This window comes from Cariama cristata, unplaced genomic scaffold (assembly GCF_000690535.1).
Source record: "Cariama cristata isolate BGI_N322 unplaced genomic scaffold, ASM69053v1 scaffold18476, whole genome shotgun sequence".
Taxonomy (NCBI): domain Eukaryota; kingdom Metazoa; phylum Chordata; class Aves; order Cariamiformes; family Cariamidae; genus Cariama; species Cariama cristata.
The window spans coordinates 9,945-31,579 of record NW_009622898.1 but is presented as its reverse complement, the minus strand read 5'-3'; the positions used below and the strand labels follow the sequence as shown (position 1 = coordinate 31,579).

At 39.9% G+C, this 21,635-nt stretch overlaps 1 protein-coding gene across 1 annotated transcript in view; it reads right to left on the bottom strand.

The window, feature by feature from the left end:
• Window positions 1-21,635, bottom strand: part of STX7 (syntaxin 7) — a 26,729-nt gene that overhangs the window by 2,000 nt on the left and 3,094 nt on the right. Inside the window, exons 2-8 of the mRNA XM_009702528.1 lie at window positions 9,955-10,024; window positions 7,994-8,084; window positions 6,155-6,292; window positions 5,438-5,490; window positions 4,583-4,673; window positions 3,185-3,257; window positions 2,095-2,177 (exon numbers count right to left, since the gene is read on the bottom strand). Coding sequence (XP_009700830.1) covers window positions 2,095-2,177; window positions 3,185-3,257; window positions 4,583-4,673; window positions 5,438-5,490; window positions 6,155-6,292; window positions 7,994-8,084; window positions 9,955-10,024 — 599 coding nt within the window. The remainder of the gene's footprint in view (window positions 1-2,094; window positions 2,178-3,184; window positions 3,258-4,582; window positions 4,674-5,437; window positions 5,491-6,154; window positions 6,293-7,993; window positions 8,085-9,954; window positions 10,025-21,635) is intronic.

The following is a 21,635-nucleotide window of genomic DNA, read 5'->3' as shown; positions in this document are numbered from 1 at the left end:
GGGGGAAGAGACATCTGACTATAGGTGCAATTATATAGATGTCACTACAATAAAGTGTAAGTTATGAGCATGTCCAGAACTTTCACATCTCCCATACATGTCTGTAACTTGAGATACCAAAGCACCCAAGACTAGCAGCAGTCTGTCATCCTTTATCTGAAGGTTTCCTTCACAGCAGAAAAGAAAATTACCAGTGGGTTTCACAGGCTTTTGCTGATAGCCAAGGGATAGTAACACTCAAATCTTGGGATTCTAGGCTACAGCTCCAGAAGCAAAGCCAGGCTTTGCTCTATTTGGTATAAGTTCTTCTGCCTGGGTGGTTTTTTTTGTTTCTTTGGTTTTGGTTGGTTGGGTTTTTTTTTGTTTTCCCCCTACATCTGTGTCCGCTCTTCAGTGGAGCTGCCAGTTCTCTGCTCAGTACCACCCCGATTACCAAGGTTCTTTTAACTATTCTTTTCTATACTATCTCATTGCCACTTGTCCCATCGTCAGGTTGAGATTTCTTCATGTCATCATTTTATTTGCTAGAACTCACTCTGTTTGCTAGAGTACCTTCCTTTTTTTAAATCTGTGGTCAGTTCTCTCCGTATACTCCCAGTCTCTTCCTTTTTCATCCTGAAGACCACCTCTTGCCCAACACTGCATTTCCCCTGTAACACTACTTAAGCAAGTTAGTGGACTAAAGACATGGTGATCTCATTTCCTCATATGCTTGATCATCATTTCTCCAAGTGCTGAAGCACCAGTGGTAAAGGGGGAAAGAAAGGAGAGGAGCCTGGCTTTGCCCAAACAGCTCTGTTGTGTGAATGCACCCTACATAGCAGATGAGTGGTGCAGACCTTGGCCAGCCACAAACATGAGTTGTGAGAGTACCAACCATGTGCAGCCTAGTCCCTGCCAGCATGCCTTGGCCTCTAACATTTCCTTGAGGGGGTCAGATCACACAGATATAACAGTTGCCGAAACTAAAATACGAAATTAAAATACGTCTGCTGAAAGCAGAAATGATTTTTCAGCGTCTTGGAACAAGGATGAGTTTTCAAGCAAAGGAAAGTTCAAATCCAAAGCAAACTACATGATCTTTTCAAACATAGTCCAACTCCACAGAGTGTTTGGTCTGCTGCAAGACCCACTGAACAGAAGCTTGTCAAAAGTCTCAATAACCTTCCTTTGAGATCAGAAGATATTCATCCGTTCCTCCTCAAGATAAAGCACCAAGTTTTTAATTTTAAATTTCAACGACCAAACTAACACCTTCCACAGAAAATTTTGGCTGCTGCTACTTTTTTTTGTCCTGAACTTCGTGAGTATCAAAATAGGAGCCATCAGCCCTACTTAATGTGCCAATTAGTGCCACCTACAATACAGTTTAAGGATGGATCCACCCCTTTCCCCCTCCCACTTCTGAAGTCAGCAGGCAATCCTTCAGACATTTTGTCATCAATTTACTGTCCTGGCTACTACTAACACACATAAGAGTATTAAAAAAAAAAGTCTAAGGACTAACTCTGACTTAAGCAGGAAGATTTATTACTAATAAGATTATTTCTAATAAATTCCAAAAATGTTATAAAGAAGTGGCATTTCAAGGTATTTTAAAAGGCTCTTCAAAAAAGTTTGAAAGTTTGAAAAATGTTTTTAGCATCAGGGTAGCAATTAACAGAAGCTGGATATATACAGCTTTGAGAAGATTTTACACAGCAAAAATTGGTACTAACTGGCAGCATCTTCAGAAGACTTCCCTGCCTATCTTCCCTACTCCTCCAGTGATCTTTAGAGGCTTGCTCTCCATATACAGGAACGTTTTACTTCTCGAGCTGTAAAAGGAAGGGTTTTGTTTGGGTTTGTTTTTTTAAAAAATAAAGGTATAACTCCAGGTGCTCTGAAACAGTTTGGCTAATTTTACAGGAAACCGAAAGCTTCCAGAGGTCACTGACTATTGTTTTATAGTGACCTAGAAATACCATCGTAGCCTAACATAAACATTTAATTAAGTCTCCAAGCCTTGAGGATAAGCAAAATATGAACCGCATAAGACTCAGGACTTCTAAGAAAGGACAGTTACACACAACCAGCAGTCGGCATTGATGTTACCTGGTAGTTTGCTGCTCTTGACAGCTGCTGGTTTGCTTGCTGCACATGTACTTCTGCATTTTCCACATTGGCTTCTATGCTGTCTTTATTTTAAGAGGAAAGATTTCAAATTTTGGTTAGTCATAACCCAGTCAAAGGTTTGGAATTCTGAAATACACTTGAGAGCACATGTAATAGCTGCCCCTCAACTGCTGGTGCCTTCATCAATACCCAAAGTTTTATACCTCGCATTATGGCAGTTTGACCTGTCCTATACTTATGCCTGACTTCATTTCAGAACTGCCCAGGCAATTAGTGCCTGAATTCATGTCAGTAACAGTCCCCCTGTTCTAGATGTAGGGCTGAACCTTAGACATCAACTGGGGTTGAAACTTTAAGTACTTCTACTTTCTCTTTTTTTTTTTTTTCTTTTTTTTTCTTTCTTTCCTTAAACTTTTACTTGTCCTACAACTTGCTACTGACTACCCTCTGCTCAGGTTAAGGAAGTCCTAAGGCCTATGAAATCAGAGGAAACAGACACACAGAACACCTCAAGAGGCATGACTCTAGTTTGGTACTCTATCATACTGACACAGATTTATTTTGTTTTCCTGGAAAAATATGAACAGATTATGGGCTAAGGTGATAGAAAAAGCCCCGAAAATGTATGCTGGACATAGACAACAGCACGGCTTAGCAGCAGACTCAGAAAATGTATTTTGCAATCAGATTTCGTTAAAAGAATAAACTTGTCTGCATGGAGGGAAAAGCAGGAAGCTTTGCTGAATTTGCACGCTTATATCACTAGTCAATATAGTAAAATTCCCCACATGAACTCCAATTTTATGTACAAACAGTTCAAAAAACTACTTTTAAGTACATTTTATACACATGAAAAACTACACAATGTTTTAAATTACATTTTAAACACACTTTCTTAATGTATTCCCAGTCACCTCAGCCCGTCTACCTGTTATCAGGTTGCACCTGATTTGCTTAAGCAGGGATATTCTCATTAGGGGAATTTTTCCAGCAAAAGGAAGTTCTACATTGCTGCTGTCCAGGGAAACAGAATAAAAAAATTTTCAGAGAATATTTGAATTGGACTTACCTATCACATCACCTTGTTCATGAATCATCATTCCTAGATCTTTAAAAATTTCATTGATGTCCATAATATCTGCCTGCAAGGAAACAATCACCGCATTAATTGGCATAAGTATTACAGCATCTCTGTACGTTTAGATACAAATACTGCTCCTTCTCCTCCTGAATATGCATCCATGACTCTTTATGCTATAGGATAAAAAACCACCTTAATATGTTTATTTGAAGGCTTTTTTGGTACTACGAGAGGAAGTCTATCATAGTCAAACTAACAGAAGATGAGTATGTGCACAAACTACGCTTCACATCACATCACAAACAGGAGCTCTCATTGCTGAGGGCTTTCTACACACATACTTGTATTAGTTTAACTGAAGGGAAAGGCTCATGCTAACTTTGCTTAAAAGCTATCCATTTAGGCCAAATTAATAAAAGCATATGCAGAAAGTATTTTGCATTAGTTTTAGTACCTCTATTAAACACACACAAATTTCATAAGCACCACAGTTTACAGAAATTACCTCTATAACATGGCCAGGCTATTGCACCCATATTACATTATCCTCTTAACATCTGGTTACGATGAAGTGATAGATGCCACATTACCACTGTACGCATGATCTCTTCTTAACTAATGACTGATACATGTTTAGTTAATTTCACTGTAAGTTAAAGTATGGGTGGCAAGGGAGAGATTATTTAACAATTTATACATAGAATAGATTTTGCCACATGCATCAGCAAGACTTCCTGACAAACTCCAGTTCCAATATCCTTCTTGTTGATGGTAGAGATGTGGATTCCAGACTGGCTGGAAAAATTCATTTTGTCTTCACAGAAGTCTCTTGATGTTAGTATTTCATCACGTCTGACAATTTTTTGTGTAGTTTACATATTGTTTTTAAAGGTTTTTAACTTTTTGACAAGCCCTTAATTACAAAAGTTTGAATGAAACAGAGTATCTCTGTATTTACAGAAGTGTTCAAAAAAGCTGCTTACAAAAAGAATATGCTGAACAACACGTTGGGAACACCTGGCAGGAAAGGTATAATTTGCTTTATTTATAGCCTCTGTTAAAAAAGGGTTATCTATTATGACCATTATGTTGGAAAAAGAGGATATGTATTTTTTTCTTGTAATCACATGATCACTCTCTTATTCCGTAACTGAACCACTGAAGTTAAACACAGTATCAAAACATGGCATTTATACAGCAGATTTCTAATGCACATTTCACATCTAAAGGCAATATTTGTAGTTTTCAAGGAAAAAAAACACACCCACAAACAACCTCTAACTCCTCAACATTAATGTCTGCAATTAATGTTCATGCCACTATAAAGTGTTTTTTTTCTTTGGAAACATTAAAAGCCTATTCTGCTGTAAAGCCACTTGTACTTACCTCAAGTTGCCTAATGGAAGATTCCCTCTCCTCAATAAGACGGAGGTCATCTTCTGTAATTTCTTCATCTTGCACTTGTGCTTGCGGTTGACTATCAAACCAAAAAAAACCCCAAACCACTCAGAACTGAACCGGCATGATGAGAAATAACTCAGAAGAATAAAATGACAGTTAAGTACACAGCACACACTTTACACTATCGGTTAACAAAATGCACGTTTTTACCCTTGCCTGTCTAGCTAACAGGGAAGGTCTAACAGTCACACCTTTGGTATAGGAAGCTGCTGCTGTAGCAACATTGCACATTGCATTGAGCTAGCTGATTGGAAATTCCAAGTATGAATACAAGGGCAAAGTTTCTTCTGAATTCTAAACGGCAGAGTTTATATCCATCTGAGGCAAAAGCAAGCTAGCCAACAAAACAGAATCTGAGACGGAGAAGCAGTTCTTGGAGAGTATGAAAGCAACGGGAGATCCCAGTAAACACTGGACCCTTATCACAACTTAACAATATTACTCTGTTCACAGATTGGACTCTGCTTACCTAAGTTTGGGTCTCAGAAAGCCCAAATACAGACTTAGGGCAGCTTAAGGAGACGACTAAAGCTGAAGCATGGGGAAAAAAGGGGGAGATGATGTCAACTGCTCCTTTTTCTTCCCACCTAATCCACCAAAGCCTCTTCTCTAAATGTGCCCTATGGAAGAAAGCCTAAATGAACAACCTATCCCAAATCCCTCCAGAAAAAAGCAACTAATCAGGAAAAAAAAAAAAATAATAAAAATCAGCAGCTGGATTCCCTGCAGGCCATTTATTATTCTGAGCTAAGTTAAGATTTATTAACAAATTCAGCCTACCTGTCCCAAGAGACAAGGGTTCCTTCTTTGTAGCTATCTTCAGGAGCACCACCCTACATGATCAGTGTTTAAAAATATAAATAAAACATTATGGCTCTGAAAGGAACACTGTCAGCATTTCTACAATGAGTCAATATTACAAGGTTTATAGTAAGTCAACTTCAAACTGAAACATGATTTAACATGTTCTCATCCTGATTTTGCTTTATGCATGCATAAAGCTGAAATACAAGCAAAAACACTTAGCTCCATAACTGCCTGCTAAAATTTACAAGTACAGCAATGTGTATTTGACACAGAGTGAAAAGGCAAAACTGATATGCTAACAAGGAAAAGCTCAACATCTCAAGCTCCTCAGCACTTCTCCACTTTAACACTGCATAGAAATCTGGCAAGTGATTCTTCCCTGTATGAAAAAAAATGTGTTGGTACCTAAAGGACCAGCCAAAGCATTTCAAAATCTACTAAAAATTCCTTTTGCAAGATTACGGCTTGAACCCAGGGGCAGCTCATGCCTTTGTGTGACAAAGGCAAAGAAAAAGTAACAGTTCTCAGGAGGGGTATTACAACTTAATTCAGCCTTTACTATAAAATTATTTAACACATGTTCTGCAGTCAGATATGAGCTTTTGTAAGTAGTGTTGCGGAGGCAAGTTTGACATCAAACACCACCAACACCATTGTAAACAGTACAACAGCACATTTCCTGATACTTACAGATACCCTTGAGCTGGCTCTCACTCTGGCTACAAATTCTTTTTCTTTCTCAGCAGCTTGCCTTTGGAGTCTTTGGAAATTTGTTAGTGCTGTGGTGAACTCCCCCACAAGACGGTCTTTCTGTATTTTTCTTTGACGCTATAGAAGAAAAAATTTTACCAAGTCAAATGAGCTCAGGTTTTTCAAGGCTCTATCATTTCTAGGCTGCTCAATGCTAAGGCATATACTCTTTTTTTTCTAAACATGTGTAAGGGAAGGCTGTCTACAAAACCATTTGCAACTGCATGGACCGACCTTCCTTCCCTCTGAGATCACATAACTCTGCACAATTTAAGGCACTTAAAGAGGAAACCCATGTATTTATTTTCATTTAACAGCTGGAAATGAGAAATGGCCAGGGACAAGAAAGCTTTTACCTTCCTTATGATCTGTTCATTATAAAACCGACTGTTTAAGTATGAAATATTTTGATACCATGGGTGCTAAAATATGCGAAGGTGATTGAATGAGGGGAAGGGTCCAGAAAAGACAGAACAGAGTGCTTTACATATATTTTATATAAATGCTGGAAATACATATTGAGCTGCATCCAGAAGTGGGTTCACATCTGCCCTTAAGTGCTTAAGAACTGGTACAAAAATATCTGTTCTAACATTTCAGGCTTTTTTTTAAAGATGTAGGGGAGGGAAGAGGAATACTGGGCACTCAGGAGAGCCTCCACCATATTTCCCTAAATGTATACATTACTTTAGGCCTTCCTTCCAAATTTCTGAGAGGCCATAATTTGCCATTCATCAATCTGCTATTTACGCGTTTCACTGGGAGACAGCTTTGATGAAGGAGGAGTAAAATTAAATAGTAAAATATCTCACCGCCAACTTTTCAGCTCCAAGATAAAGAAACAGAGAAACCATTAAAAAAAAACCCCAAAACATACTTTGCCCGAACTAGAGGTTATGTAACAAGACCATGGTTTAACACCTCTTATTGGAAGTTTACAACTTGACAGGATGAGTGCACATGGATCATAGCCTGCCATTTGAATTCAGTGTTTCAAGACAATTTGTTTTCCTACAGGATCCTTGGTGACCAGCCACAGACTAGGCAAGTTGTTTCAGTGACAATAATCTGAATCCATGTTTTCTGGGATCCTGTTGCTCGTCCCTTACTTATGCAACAGTTTTCGCTAGGATAAGAAATGACAGGATGGCAGACAGGAGTGTGCTAATGACAACAGCCACTTCATGTTACCCCCTGATGAGATTTTACACAGACCTGGGAAAGCAGCAGTTTAAAGACTGCACAAGTTGTTTTAGTAACAGCTCCTGTCCACTTCTCTTAAGAAAGGAAAAGCCTGTGGACAAGACATAACACATATGCTAATCTGAGCAATGTAGAACAGGCCTACTGTGCATAATCAAATTATTCGGGCACTGGGTGAACAGGTTTGGCCACCTGCCCTGCAAGTGGTTTTGGCACACAATTCCTTGACCCTGGAAGCAGTCAGAGTGCCTGTGGAGTCAGAGTTAGCATCACTGCAACAGATTACAAAGAGCCCCAGCTACCTGAAATCACAGGCACAGTGCACTGCCTTGATTCCTACCATTTCAGTCAAACTACTTCGTTCCTGACACATAAAACGAACTGGAACAAGTCTGAACTGCAACAAAATATTCTTATGTTTTAAGTGTCCCTGTTGTGCACATGTGTTGACTAACAAAACTCTGCTTTGAAAGCCTGGTGGGGAGCACAAAAACATGCATGCAGAACTGAAGTCACTCAAATACTCTACATGAGCCAACAAGATAGTCAAACAAGCCGTGCTCTTTGGTTTTATACCTGTTCACTTGTTGCAGGCAAAGATCCAAACTCTTTAATGTATTTGTCAGTTTCTTTGGCAAGCTGGTTGGTGTATTGCTGCTTCTGTTGCCTAAAACCAAATGCAAAATTTCATTAGAGACCATTGGGTTACTTTGTTGGAATTTCACTGATTCTCAGAAAAGCAGTACTACTAAATGCTTCTCTAAAGTGCACAAAGCCATTTTTCTTCTGCTCTCCGCTGTAAAGTCATGACATCATGAATTCCAGACGGGGCAGATGATGAAGAAGGTGTGTTCCTCAGTGTGACAGCATGATTACTTCTTTTTTTTTTTCCAGGTTTCTTCTACTTTCCTAATGTGCAGCAATATGAATATCTAAATATGCTTTTCATAGTCCTTTTGAGGCTATCAATAGTTGGAAACACACGGTCATTTTTTACTTCAGAATAACTGTAGAAAAGACCAAGTTTTTTCTGTGTGGAAGAACATAGTGTTGCTTGAATATAATTCGGGTATCACAGCCCATGAAAGGTCAACTCCTGATAGTTACTGGGAAGCTTATCCAAAGAGATGTGTATTCTGCCATGACACAAGAGCTGCAAACTTAGCTGAAAACTTCATTATTTACTAATAGCTTTAACAGTGCTTAAAAAAAGCCTTGCCTTCAACAGCATTGCTATTTCTGGTCTTTTGTCTCTTTGCTTCTGATATTATCACACACTCCTTTACCAATCTTCCTATTTTTTTCCTGGAGCAAGTCAAATTCTTTACCCACTTTTGCATCCTCCTCTCCAGTATATATAAAAAATGTTTTATCTGGAAAGCTATTAGCAAACAAACATCAATATTTAAAATAATCAAATAACTCTTCAGATACTGCCTTTCCTTTAATGTTGGTGTGTATGTTCAGACAAGTGAAAAAGGGACAGATGAAAACCCAAGGGAGCTTACCATATATATTACCTCCATATAGAGACTAGAATGTGTCCTTTACAACAGTTTCTGTCCTGTTTAGTTGTGAATTTATGCCTAGATCCTGTTTGGTTATTGCATAAACTGTGAATGTTGATCTTCACCTATTCAGTCTCCAGTAGGATATCCACTGTGGACTGTACGTGGCTAATGTTATGGGCCCTGAACTCGGGCTATTATAAAGCAATTTGCCTGTTCACACAAAATGAATGCAACGCCTTTGGTCCAATATACACCTATTCAACGGCCAAAGTGCTGCACTAACCACACTAAAGACCGCCAACTTTCTCACCCACAGGGTGAGCACAACACGTCACTCACGTGCATTTATGATTCTGAGATTACTGCGGTAAAGAAGTTTAATGGAAAAAATCATACCAGTTCATTAGACTGTGCAGAAAAGTGGAGAGCAACTGGCTGTCTTTGCTAGTGGTGTATTAATTAAAGTACACCTTCAGGTGACTGAACTACAGCACAGCATCTGTCTTGCAGTCTTATTTCACTTCTGCCGTTTTAGTATTTCTGGTACATGTTGATTCTATACTGTCATCCCTTACTGTAGCTTTCATCACTAAAAAGACATTCCCCTCTCTCCCCCAGTATCACATCTCACAAAAAACCCCCACCCTCAATATATTCATTACTTTGTGAAACTTATACAGACAGATTTGAAGAGTTGACTGGAGTTGAGGGATGCAGGGGTTTGGTTTTTAAAGAGTGATATTGCTTTCTGGTCCTGCCACTTTCCCTTTGCTCACATACAGCATAGATTTTATAGACATATTGATACTGCTGGCAACGAACATGGGCAATCTAGCTGACTCTACTTTGCAGACTATCCAAGATTAATTTTAAAAAGCACATTTCAACATTTAAGTTTCAAGTATTTCTCTGTACTTGCCTTTCTCAGTGAGATCAAGCACTCTGTCTAACAAAAAACACCTCATCACCGACCAGGAGATTGTTTACAATGCAATCAAATTAAACATTTTCGTGTGAAGTACTCACAGCTGTTGCCTCAACTCAGGCGTGTCTTGTGGTGTTCCAAGCTGATGTAGTATTCTTTGTATTTCAGCAGCTGTTTGTGAAGAGGAAGAGAAATTGTAATGGGGCACAGACAATTCCCGCTTAATTTTATGCATATTTACTTAACAATTCTAAAGCCATAAAAGTTGACAGAAACTGATACTCAAGACTTTTTCAACCTACTACAAAGGGTCCACTTAAGAAGTCCCAGAACAACTAGTGAACGGTTTTTGCCAAGTCAAAAACAAAGCCCAGAGTTTCTTATAAAGGATGGGAATGTATTCAAGTGTCTAGGTAGAAACAGGCAATTTAAAGATCAGTTAATAGTTTCACTATAATAAGTATAAATCAGGCCTTTTAATAGTGATTTTTAAAATAAGCAGCACAATACTTATTCTGGTTTAATCACATTTTACACGTCATTTTGGAAAGCCATATGAAAGACTGTCACGACATTATCATACACAAATATTTCAGAACCAGTGCATTAATGAAGACACAGAGCATTCATGGGCTTACAGTACATTAAAAAAAAAAAAAAAAAAGGAAAAAAGTCAGGTGTCCAGGTCTAAATTGTAATTTTGAGATACTTAAATTTTAAATGTGGGATATGCTTAAAAATCACTGGTGGTTTGTATTTCATAAAATATATTAGTTCCGAACTGAAAGAAGTGACACATCATCTGAGCCTTATTTTCAGCTTAATATATTTTACTGTCACATGAGAAAGGAAGGAGAAAAATGGACAGACACTTCAAGGATATGCAGTTTATCACACTGCAAAACTAATATCCTCGACATGCTTTATCTCAGCTTAACACCCTCACATCTTCTAAAACGAAAGAATACATATGCAAAATAACTTATTCTTGTTTGAGCTCAGCTAGGAGCAGACTTGTCTTCCCTGTATTTCTGTGGCCCTCCCCAGGCAGACTGGTATACCACACAGTAGAAAATATGACGGTATGACAGTACATGGGATCCTCACTTTACTAGCGCACTATCTTTTTCTTCCTAAATTCAGTTAAGTTACATTGTAGTAAAAGGTGTCTCTAAGTAATAAAGCTGTTAAAAAAAAAAAAAATTGAGTATTTTTCCACATACCATGTAAGAGACCTGCAACAGACAGAACTTCAGTTACAAGAAGTTAACTGTGACTTATGTTAGGCAGTTAGATAAAATCAGAATTCCTTAGAATGTTTTTAGTAACCATATTAATTCTAATCTTTGTTTCATAACAAGTCTGCAGTGAATTAGACGATACTGGATTTTCTACACTCCTTTACATAGCGTCCCGATGTTGACAACTGCTACAGCCAATTCCTTCTGTGCACACCCAGTAATGAAGATATCAAAACAGGGAAAGTTAGTACCCAAGTTTTGCATGAGGTAAAAATCAAATACTTCAAGGCAGAAGTCTTTGGGGGAACCGAGTGGACATAAGCTACTAAAAGAATTCTTGAGGGCAACAGCACTGTAAGATGGGTTTCAGGCAGCCTGTATTTCAATTGAGCTGAAAAGCAGCAAAACATAAGTGAGTATTTTTGAATTTTGCCTCCAGTCACCACCTGCCATGGAGCACCAGCCCTTCCCTGCCTGGTGGAGACCTCCCACCCCCGGGGCTGGGGCACGGCCGCCCGCCCAGCCCACCGCTTCTCCTGGGCAGCTGGAGCTGGACACACATACTGGTAAGTACCGGCTCTGGGTAATTAAGCCTTCATGTTCAGTGCAATGCATTGTTTTAAAACAAACAAACCAAAAGGTAACTGGTTGGTGTTGTCTTCAACAGTGTGACGTTTTAATATCTATAAAACTGAACACAAATTATCCTTTATTTGTTCCAAGGCACGCTCCTTTCTGATTCAGGGGCCAAGGCGCTCAGCGACTCTGTATGTACTTTTAGAGGGAGAATTAAAAACCCCACCAAAACAAACGGCAAGCACGCCATTAACAAACGGCGGCTTCGGAGGCAGAAGCCGTGCTGGTGTGTCCTACCGCCACCTAGCGATCCACTATTTAACTGCAAATAAAGAGAGGCTTGTGCTTTAAATAAAGGCTCTCACTCGAAAAATTCTCTGAAACAAAGCCTATACTTAAAATATTTGCATTCCAAGTCAATTAGATATTTATCCTACTTCTAAAACTGAAGCACAAGTAGATAATTGAGGGTAAATTAGAAGCCAGCACCGCATAGCTAGTCAGCTACACAATTCTAGGCAGAGGGAAGGTCATCCCAGTTCAGGTCTTGTGATTCGAGAATTCGGCACAAAATTAAAACACATTTTACCAATAAATCTGTAAGTATGCATCAAAACAGCAAAGTGCTAACAGGCTTTCAAAAGCCAAGGGGAAAAATAAAGAAAAAAAACCCCAAAGACTGAACTGACACCAATTTTTCTGGGCTTCCTGTAATTTAGTATTTTCCACCCTAACCTTTCACAATAAGGATATTATTCAGAAAAAAAATGGCATTTCTCTTTTCAATTTTTTGTTCATATGAAGTATACTGCATTGAAAAGTAAAACATCACTTATTCAAGTAAACAAACAGAAAAAAGGTGGAGCAGTAAAAGTAAATTTTGGGCAACAGTCTTAAGAAGCACTCCTGAAGCTGTCTTCATAAAAAGCCAAAAGCAAGTTGGTAGGACCAGTATAACACAGGAATTCGAGAAGCTGACCTTCCTGAAATCTCGATTTACAGTACATACCTGTAGGTTGGTGAGTACAAAGGTTGAAATCCATCCTTTGTACTCCTTCATATTAATATAAACATGCTGGAGTGTACACAGACTAAAAAATATATTTCTTTATAATCTTCTAACTCTTTTGGCTTGGCTTGGTTTTTTTACAAATTTCTTCCTGTAGCTACTACTCATTCAGACATTTGCTATAATACTATAATACTCTACATATAATCACAAAACCACCTAAACCACAGGCATTTGTCCAGACTCATGAACTCATACAGCTTTACTGATAAAAACAAAATTTAAAACAGTCTTTAAGACATTACCATCTGAACCAGAGAGGTAAAGTGTCTTGTTCCCTCACATGCACACACAGAGATCTTACAGAATTTGATTCAAAGCAAGAACTGGCTTCACAATTTCTTAGATAAAAGTCAATATCCCTTCCTTTCCTCAAGGGAAGAGCAGGGTAGCCTTAGCCTCTTCTCCTGAAGGTTAGACTGTAGTGGCCCCTTCCACTGCCCCATTTTGGAAACAAGCTGGGAAAGGGTCTTGGCACTGAAGGGGGAGAGCAAATCTGCTGGAAACCCGGGATTACTTTTCATAAAACAGAGGCCCCTAAGTTCCTGGCTTCACTGCTGATGGTGGTATTTATAAGGATACTGCCTCCCTCATTTAACCAGCTTTTTGCCGCTGTGCAGGGAGTGCAGGCTCGCGCATCAAGGCACCTGCTTTGGTGTCTCTCCATCAGTAATGTTCAAGTGTCCCAGAGAGTCAATGGCCCAGGCCCAACTCACAAAGTCCTAGCTCTGCACTGTAAACATACTGGTAACAGTCAGGGACCAAAGATCAGAGCACAGTCTTGATGAGCTCCTAGGTTACCTCACCCTTTATGGATTTCCCTTCCCCACTTCACGATTCTTGGAACTTCCCAAGAAGTTCTGAAAGAGGAGTAATGCAACTACCAGAAGTCCCTCCTGTCCTTCTGGGCATTACCAATCCTGTAACAGAGTCTGACTGGATCCTGTGCATGATTTTAATCCATTTCAGTGCAAAGTCTGACACTTCCGCTCAGGTTCCTTGGGCACATACAGCTAACTGCTGGACTTTGCTCAGGAGCTGCAGAAGGGCATGCAGCATGTACACACATGCGTTCTTCACCAAAGTCACCAGGATACGGCAAGAGCCCCCGTCAGAGGCACATAAACTCCTGCAGCCAGTCTTACACTGAAGATCAAGGTAGATGTTTGCATATAAAGAAGATCAACAGCTCTTTCAGAGCTCATGCTGCAGCCCTGCAGGAGCAGCACCTTGCGATCCGTGGGCTGGCAATAAGCCACCGCAGAAGGCAAGCCCCCCTTGGGAACCAGGGCACACAATACCATGCAAGCAAAATGCCTTTCCTCCAAGTAAGTGCTGTCTCGCATGCAAAAGAAAAGAATCTCACTTTTTCCCACCTGAAAATGAGTCTTGTATTAGAAAGAAGCAATCCCGTATCAGTAAGAAGACTTTTCACTTGTCTTTGTGGCATGCCTGATCTAGATCTCATAATACATAACTATTAGCTGATGAAAGCTACTCAGCTACTCTGAGGGCAGTCACATGGTCAGGACCAGGTCAGACACAGTTAATGATGAGCCAGAGAAACAATTAAGACCTACCCTGAATTCCTACAGAGAAAATTATTTAAGAGTCTGCTCATGTTTACTTTTACTAAGCCAAACAGTGGTTCCATTTCTAGTCAGTGGAAGCTCTCCTCCTAGTTAAAGAGAACAAAAAAATGGGCACTGAAAAAAATAGTAATAGTGTCTCATATAAAAGGCCTCATTTTCTCTACATGAGTTACAGGAGTAGTGAGATTTACAGTGGAAATATTTACATTTTTTTATCAGGTAGGAATATTTGAGAAATGTTCCTGCCAGATCTGCAATACATACTATTTTTTCCATAGACAAAACCATATTTCACATACTGGATCACACGCTATCTTTGCTTCACAGCTGGCTCTTCGCTTGCTAGGAAAGAAGAAAGTTTAATCTCCTTTCTCCTCATCTTCCTTTGTTTTTCAGCCAGCTCTGCAAAGCTGTTCCATTACCACAAGTAAATCTATGTTGACATAACTGCTGGTTCTGCTCCCTGAGCATGAAAATATTTAAGATCACTCAGGAAGTTTCAAACTTAAAGACACAAATAAATAAATTACTACAATGAAGACCAAAACATAAACAACTTCTTGCTTCTAACAACATAGGGGCAAACAAAGTTAACCCCAACTGAGAATTACTAATCACTGCACAGGCTGTTAACACCACAGTATTGTTGCAGAAGAAAAGATAAAAAACCACCAAACCCTTGAGTAAAATCGTAATATTTGAGATGCAACAAACTAAGAGAAGGGAAATGACAGACAGACTGTAGGTCACCTGCCTTCTCTGGCAGGACTGAGAAGTCTCCAAGCGCCCCATTCATCCCCAGCATGAGACAAGGGAAACTGAGGATGGTTTCACTCCAGAACACTTACCAGTAACTCCACCTACAGGAGAGAAGCTTTCCCATGTTATCTACCATCAGCTGTCTTCCCACTTCAACCTCCATTCTATTTGACATTTGGAAAAAATCAAACTTTAAACCCTCAAGTGGCCATGGCCAAGCTTGTTGCAGCTTTACAGCTGGAGAGTGCAGTGAATCAACACATAACTCAGAGAGTCCTAAAAGGAAGGCTACAACCCAGAAGCATGAAATTGGGGGGGTGGGGTGGGGTGGTGGTGGTTAATGAGTGCTGCTTATTACCCCTTTGCAGCCTGGAACCTCACTTCTTACTTGGATCACTCAAGATTGCATTATAGCCACACAGCTACCGTTTCCTTCAGTGCTACAGTCTAAGGCAGACCTACCACATCGCCCAGTTTCACAAAGCTACAGTCTAATGTTTCCACAGGAAATGTGGCACTCACTGGGTGTGCGTGGAAAAAACACCGGCAGCAACAACACGGAGGCATTGTACTGCAGAGCCCAGGAACCAGACAAGCAGGCAGGGCGAGTACAATGAAACCTGCCTGACCGAACAGCAAGGCTTGGGACCTGTCATGGGATGCAGGAGCAGAGCACTGTTCCAATCAGCACCTACAGCTGCTCCCGAATATTAACTGTAATGGTGAGGGTCCTCCCCATGCCACCGTCTTGCACTTAAAAAGGGACAGATAGGGTTTTAGTCACTGCCTAAGGTTCACAGGACTAAAGCTAACAATGGGGATTTTAAGCCATTGATCTTCAGTCATCTTCCTAGCTTCTGAGCTCAAGCAGAATAAACAGAATCAGCAAAGCGTTCCTTTGTGCACACGAAATGCAAAGCCTGCTCCACATGAGGCTCAGGCTCAGCTATGGCTTCGTACGGCAAATAAGCAGTGAATACAACACCAGCACAGTCACCATTCAGAAATGCCTTGTCAAAGACCTTACATGTGTGGCCACCGGTTGGGTAACTATGAAGAAATCTCCTACTTGTTTCCAGCTGAACAAGTGAGTCAACAAACAGCACATCCAGTTACAGATTAAGTTGTGTAGAATCCAATAAACTTCAGAGCCGGTTACTGGAATAGAAAAATTATTTGTAAAAATTATACCAGTTCAAACTGCTTTTGCCTGGGGACAACAGACTTCCTCAATTTATTCAAACCCAATTCAACGTGTTTTCCTTCTGCTTTTCAACTGACTTGACTAAAGATGGACAGATGCTGCAGAAAACATTCCTGGATGAATGTTCTATAAAAGTTGTTACACATACCAACCTAATGTATTTGCAATAAATTCAGCAGACTGACGTTTTCTGTATGAGCATAAGTGCCTGTTTAAAGCTACCAGTGTAGTTCACACTCACTAAAATTTTAAATAAATTACAATGCTACAGTGCTATACACGCAGCTAACCCTACTTTAACCAAGTGTGCCAGTTCACGAGATCAACCACATCCAGGACACCAGCCAGAAGACCCCAGCTGAGTAAAAAGCACCCCCACGCCCAGGAGCTCACCTAATTGGAATTAAGTATCTAAAAACTTCAGTAACTTGGTTTTAAGTCATTCGCTTCATTCTGTGTTAACTCAGTGTATAAAACTGATTATTCTAAAACAGGATAATACATTGGCACAGAGGAACAGTAACTGAAGTATGTGTGGGAAGGAGAAAATAAAATGAGAATGGGGATGAAGATTGTCCTTGGAGGTCTAAGGATTAAAGACTCATTAAGCATGGAAGAGTGGGAAAACATCAAGTCTTGTACCCTTTCCTGTTGGATTTTATTAGCGCTTCTAGCATTTCTAAATAGCTGATCATGTCATCAATTATTACAGTGCAGCCAAGGGGAATTCATCAAATCAAGTTACAATCACTTTACATTCATACCCTAAAATGTCCCCGGTAACTCCCTGAAACCCCAGTTTGAACGTTCTCTGAAGAATACCAGTAGCTTATTAAGTTATGAAAACGATGCATGATTCTGCAGTAAACAGTAGCTGCACAAACACCATAAACCCAACCCACCTACATGAAGAAAGCCTGTTTTTTTTAAGAGGTCAGGTTATTAATACAGGAGCTAACGTGGGAGCAAAGACATGCAACTCATCACAGACTCATCAACACAAGCAAGTAGCTGTTACTCTGGGGGTCACTGACAACCAGTTTATTCTGAGCCCTAACTGGAGTGCAGCCTCCTTCACAGCAGTTCCATAGATTTGATAGAGGGCTCTCTGGATAGTCAAACTGCCACGCAATCTCCTCTTCTCCTGTCCTCAAGGAGGAAAACCCAACAGAATTGAACTGGAATAGGTATTTTAAGTACCTTAGAGAGGCTCTGAAATGTAACTCTAGTGTAGAGACAGGAAGGAGCATGAGGAGCCTGGCCACATCCCTTCCCCTCTCTGCTGCAAATGCAGGCTGTTTGCAAAAGTTATCTTGTCTAGGTAAATCCATTTATACTTGCTCCATCAGCAAAAGCAAGAGTTGCAGACAAAATTGTGGATGCCTTCACTGGTCACCTTGTTATTTGTAAATCGCACAGTGGTTTTACAATTGTTATTTAAAGTGCTTCCAAATTAATATGGTTTAGAGCTTTTGTCCCCACCTCACCAAGACTAGTTAACTAAGGTAATGCAAAACAGGGTAAGACAAGAAAAAAATTCTGCCTTTTCTGCACATGCTAACAGAAATAGTGTGCTGGGGTGTTCACGGAAGACCCCCACTTTTCACTCTGTTCTGCTGTTAGCATAAATAAATCCCTGTCTCTCTTGTGCAATGTCATCCACATAAGATACTGTTTCATAGGTCATTTTCCATAGAACCAAAATATTTTTAACAAACAAGACAAAACAGAAAAATATTAACAAAACTCTCCAAATTCATAAACAAATCTGAGGCATATTACCTTAAATATATATGCTATTTTACATAAACAAAGCCTTCAGGAACAGCACATGCTTGAAGTTTTCAAAAATAGTTTATTTCTAAAAGAACTGTGGCTTCATGACATCCCATCATTGCAGAGAGACAGGCATTTAGAAACACTCGAAATATCTGAATTCCTCCTACTACTACCCTCTGTATTCAGGTTATGACTTGGATATAGCAGATTCAAGTTCAACTCCTCAGCCTTGGAAAAAACCCACAAAATGGAACATGGAGCACCATAACGGGTGTTTAAAACCCCTAAATAATCAGCCTTTTCCAGGTTTTACTCAAACTTCATCCTAAATCCAAGAAACCTTCCTGACAACAGGAACAATAATAAAAAAAAGATTTGTTCCAGCTAGTATGTTCCCACAAAGTTAAATTCTGGTTAAATGCAGCTAATTGGAAATTTCTGACAATATCATCATTAAAAGTCTCAATAAGCTCTACTTTAAGCCTATTTGCTTTAAAACTGCACCTGTACAAAACCACACTTTAAATATAAACAGAATTTTGTTTTCACACAGCCTCTGATTGCAACACCTCAGTGATTTCATTTACTTTTCACTTGCCCATATGCATCCTCCTTTAGCTGAAGAATAATCATGCGAATCTGTTGGTGTTACAAACATAGTGGCAGACATGTTTTTCATTAATGTTTCAGCCTGTTCTAGCTACCTACTGGGCTTAAACTACAACAAAAAGGCATATATCAGAACTCTAATATTCTTCAGGATTTAATCTATGTTTTTGAAACTCTACAGTTACATAAAGTGAAAGGGAAAGTTGTACGACTGATGTAATTCAACTCCCATTTTAACAACATTCAGTGAAAATACTGGCTTATAGGAAACTTGGGATGCAACAGAAATTGGACAAACTTGCTGTCACAGGAGAGGTATCACATGACAAAGGGATCTCAGCTGGCTCTGAAGCTGACCTTCTAGGAATGTGCTGTGTATGAACTGATGTTTGTGCTACCTTAACAAACAGAAAAGGAAGTCAGCAGAAACCAAGAGTCCGTGTGAGAACGAATCTCTCAAAGGCAGACGTCCCCTAGCCATATGTGGATTGTGGCTACTGAATTTTATTTTAATTATCTTGCAGTATGCAGAGCACATATTTCTCCAGCTGGGCTGATTTTCAGTGTGCATGAACAAGTCAAATACTCTATCACTGACCTTGCCAATGCTGACCAAGGGTAGATTATGCCATTCTTACTGACTTTGCAACTACCACTGCACAAAATCCTGCCATAACTTTTATAAACTGGAGGAGTTGGGAAGGGAGAGAATATGAATGCCTCACTTCAGTTACCATAGGTTCTGTAACTGATTACAATTTGCAGACCAGAAATTCTCCAAAACTCAAAGACTGGGTGTACTTTATCAATGCCAGGCTTTGTTCTGTGTTCCCAAGCAAAAGGCAGCCTTCTAAACTGTTTCTAAACCAACAGCTCCCAAAGCCCGGCTGAAGATGCTAGTGGAGACATGATAGTTACCTATCTAGCCCGTATTGTTCTTGCTTTTCATCAGGGGTTGCACTGAGTGACATATTTGTTAGCTACAAAGAAAATATTAGGAGCAAAGCAAAACAAAGGCATGGAAGTCTGCCTCCTCAATGACCCACACATGGGACAGAGACTTGAGAAGAACTATGTGAGGGGAGGAAAAACCACAGCTGGTCACTTTTTCTTGCACAGTTCCTGTCAGAGACACGAATCAAATCTTCCCAACTGAGCAGAAGAGGCCCCTATTCCTCTAACCATATCCTTCCTACTCTTATAACTGTGGAGTTGTCCCCGTAGGTGAATGCAACTCCCATTTTCCTCCCTCTTGGGAACATCTTTTTAAACAAAATGCTTTCCCTCTTTTTGCTACGCATAGAGAATCAATTCTTGAAAGTGCAGAAAACTGTCAGATTTCAAAGAACTGCTCCCCCTCATCTTCACATTTGTAAGAAGTCTGAAATGAACATATTTTAAAGATTTTAAATTAGGGTTTTTGTTTGCTTTACTTATTCTACTTTCATCTTCCCATTTCTTGAAAGATCAGATTTCCTCTTGTACGATTCATTACATGCTTTTCAAGAAAAAAACTCCCACAATATGGACTCAATGCTCTCATGCTACTAGGCATATCCCTAGTATGGTAAATTAACATGCCTGATAGAAATACAGATCTGTAAGCAGGCAGGACTTGTTTTGTCACAAAGAAATATTTTTTGCTAGCTCATCTTGTTTCTGTGCATCACACTCATTCCTTGTCTATCCAGTTGCTGTAAACAAGTGACCAACAGGAAATATTTCAAGGAAATACTGAAGGCAGGCATTGAGACTTCTCTCAAGTTAATAGCAGCTGCCATTAAGCTGCCACATAAGTGAGCATGCAACCTATGAAATCCAGTTCTGGAACAACTGCTCCTTCAGTAAACACTGATTAAAACACCTTGATAATAGGTTCTCTATTTGCAGAGCCCAGAGAGGCTGAAGCTGTACGCCCGGCATCATTCCTTATATTCTGTTCTCCATATTCCTGTTCTTCAGATTCAGAAAGTTAGGGACAAACCTCAACCACCTTTGCATTCATATATCAAAAGTCCAACACAAAGTTTGTCATCTAGATTTTATAATCAGATATAAGATAGGCCTGGAATGACAACTACAGTTACTTTGGACCAGATTCCAGACAGACAGACTTCCAAGCTATGTTGTAGTAAGACAGAAATTTAGCAGCTGCCTAAGCCTAGGAGGTGCCAAAGCTCATTATATACTACTTTGGTTTTATTATTTAAATCCGAAGTTTCCCTAACTGTTCGCAGATCTGCTTTTCGTCGCTGGTAACACAGACCCGACACCAAACCAGCGAGACACGGCTTGCAGACATCACTGACCTCACGGAGATTCAGCACACAACACTGCAGCTCATTCAAGCACACGATTTGGGCTCCCTAGGTTTTATAGCACTGCTCAAAAAAACTCTCACGGGTTCTCTAAAATTGCTAGGAGTGGGTTTGAGAGCATAACTCTCCTCTCCTGCCTGAGGCCTGCTGCTCTACAGCGCATGTCAAGGAGAGCCTTAAGTTTTGCAATTCCAGCTGCTCAGTGGAACATTTTTAACAAAAGGCATGGAGAAATGATCCACAGACTAGTTCCCTAAATCTCAGCTTGGAGATGTCGGTGATAAAATGTGAGTTTCAGGCTAAGGAAAGTAGACTCCATTCCCTAGATGTTGCTAAGTGATATTATAATCACTTATTTCTGAAAAAATGCTAGAAACGCAAAAGAGAGCACAGATCCTTGTTTAAAGAACAGCTGAAAGAACCTTCTTTCAACAGAATGCTCTGGGGTTTGGGATCCCAAACACATAGAGGTGCCCTCCTGCCTTAATTTTCCAAGAGAGCGCAGAGTGCAGGCAGCAGTGTATGCTGCTCCTCGTTAGCTAGCTCAGTTATATCTTCAAGGTCCTAAAAGTGACCCACCAACACGCCCTCCTCCAAAGAAACTCAAATGGCCCACTACAGATAGCATTTATCGT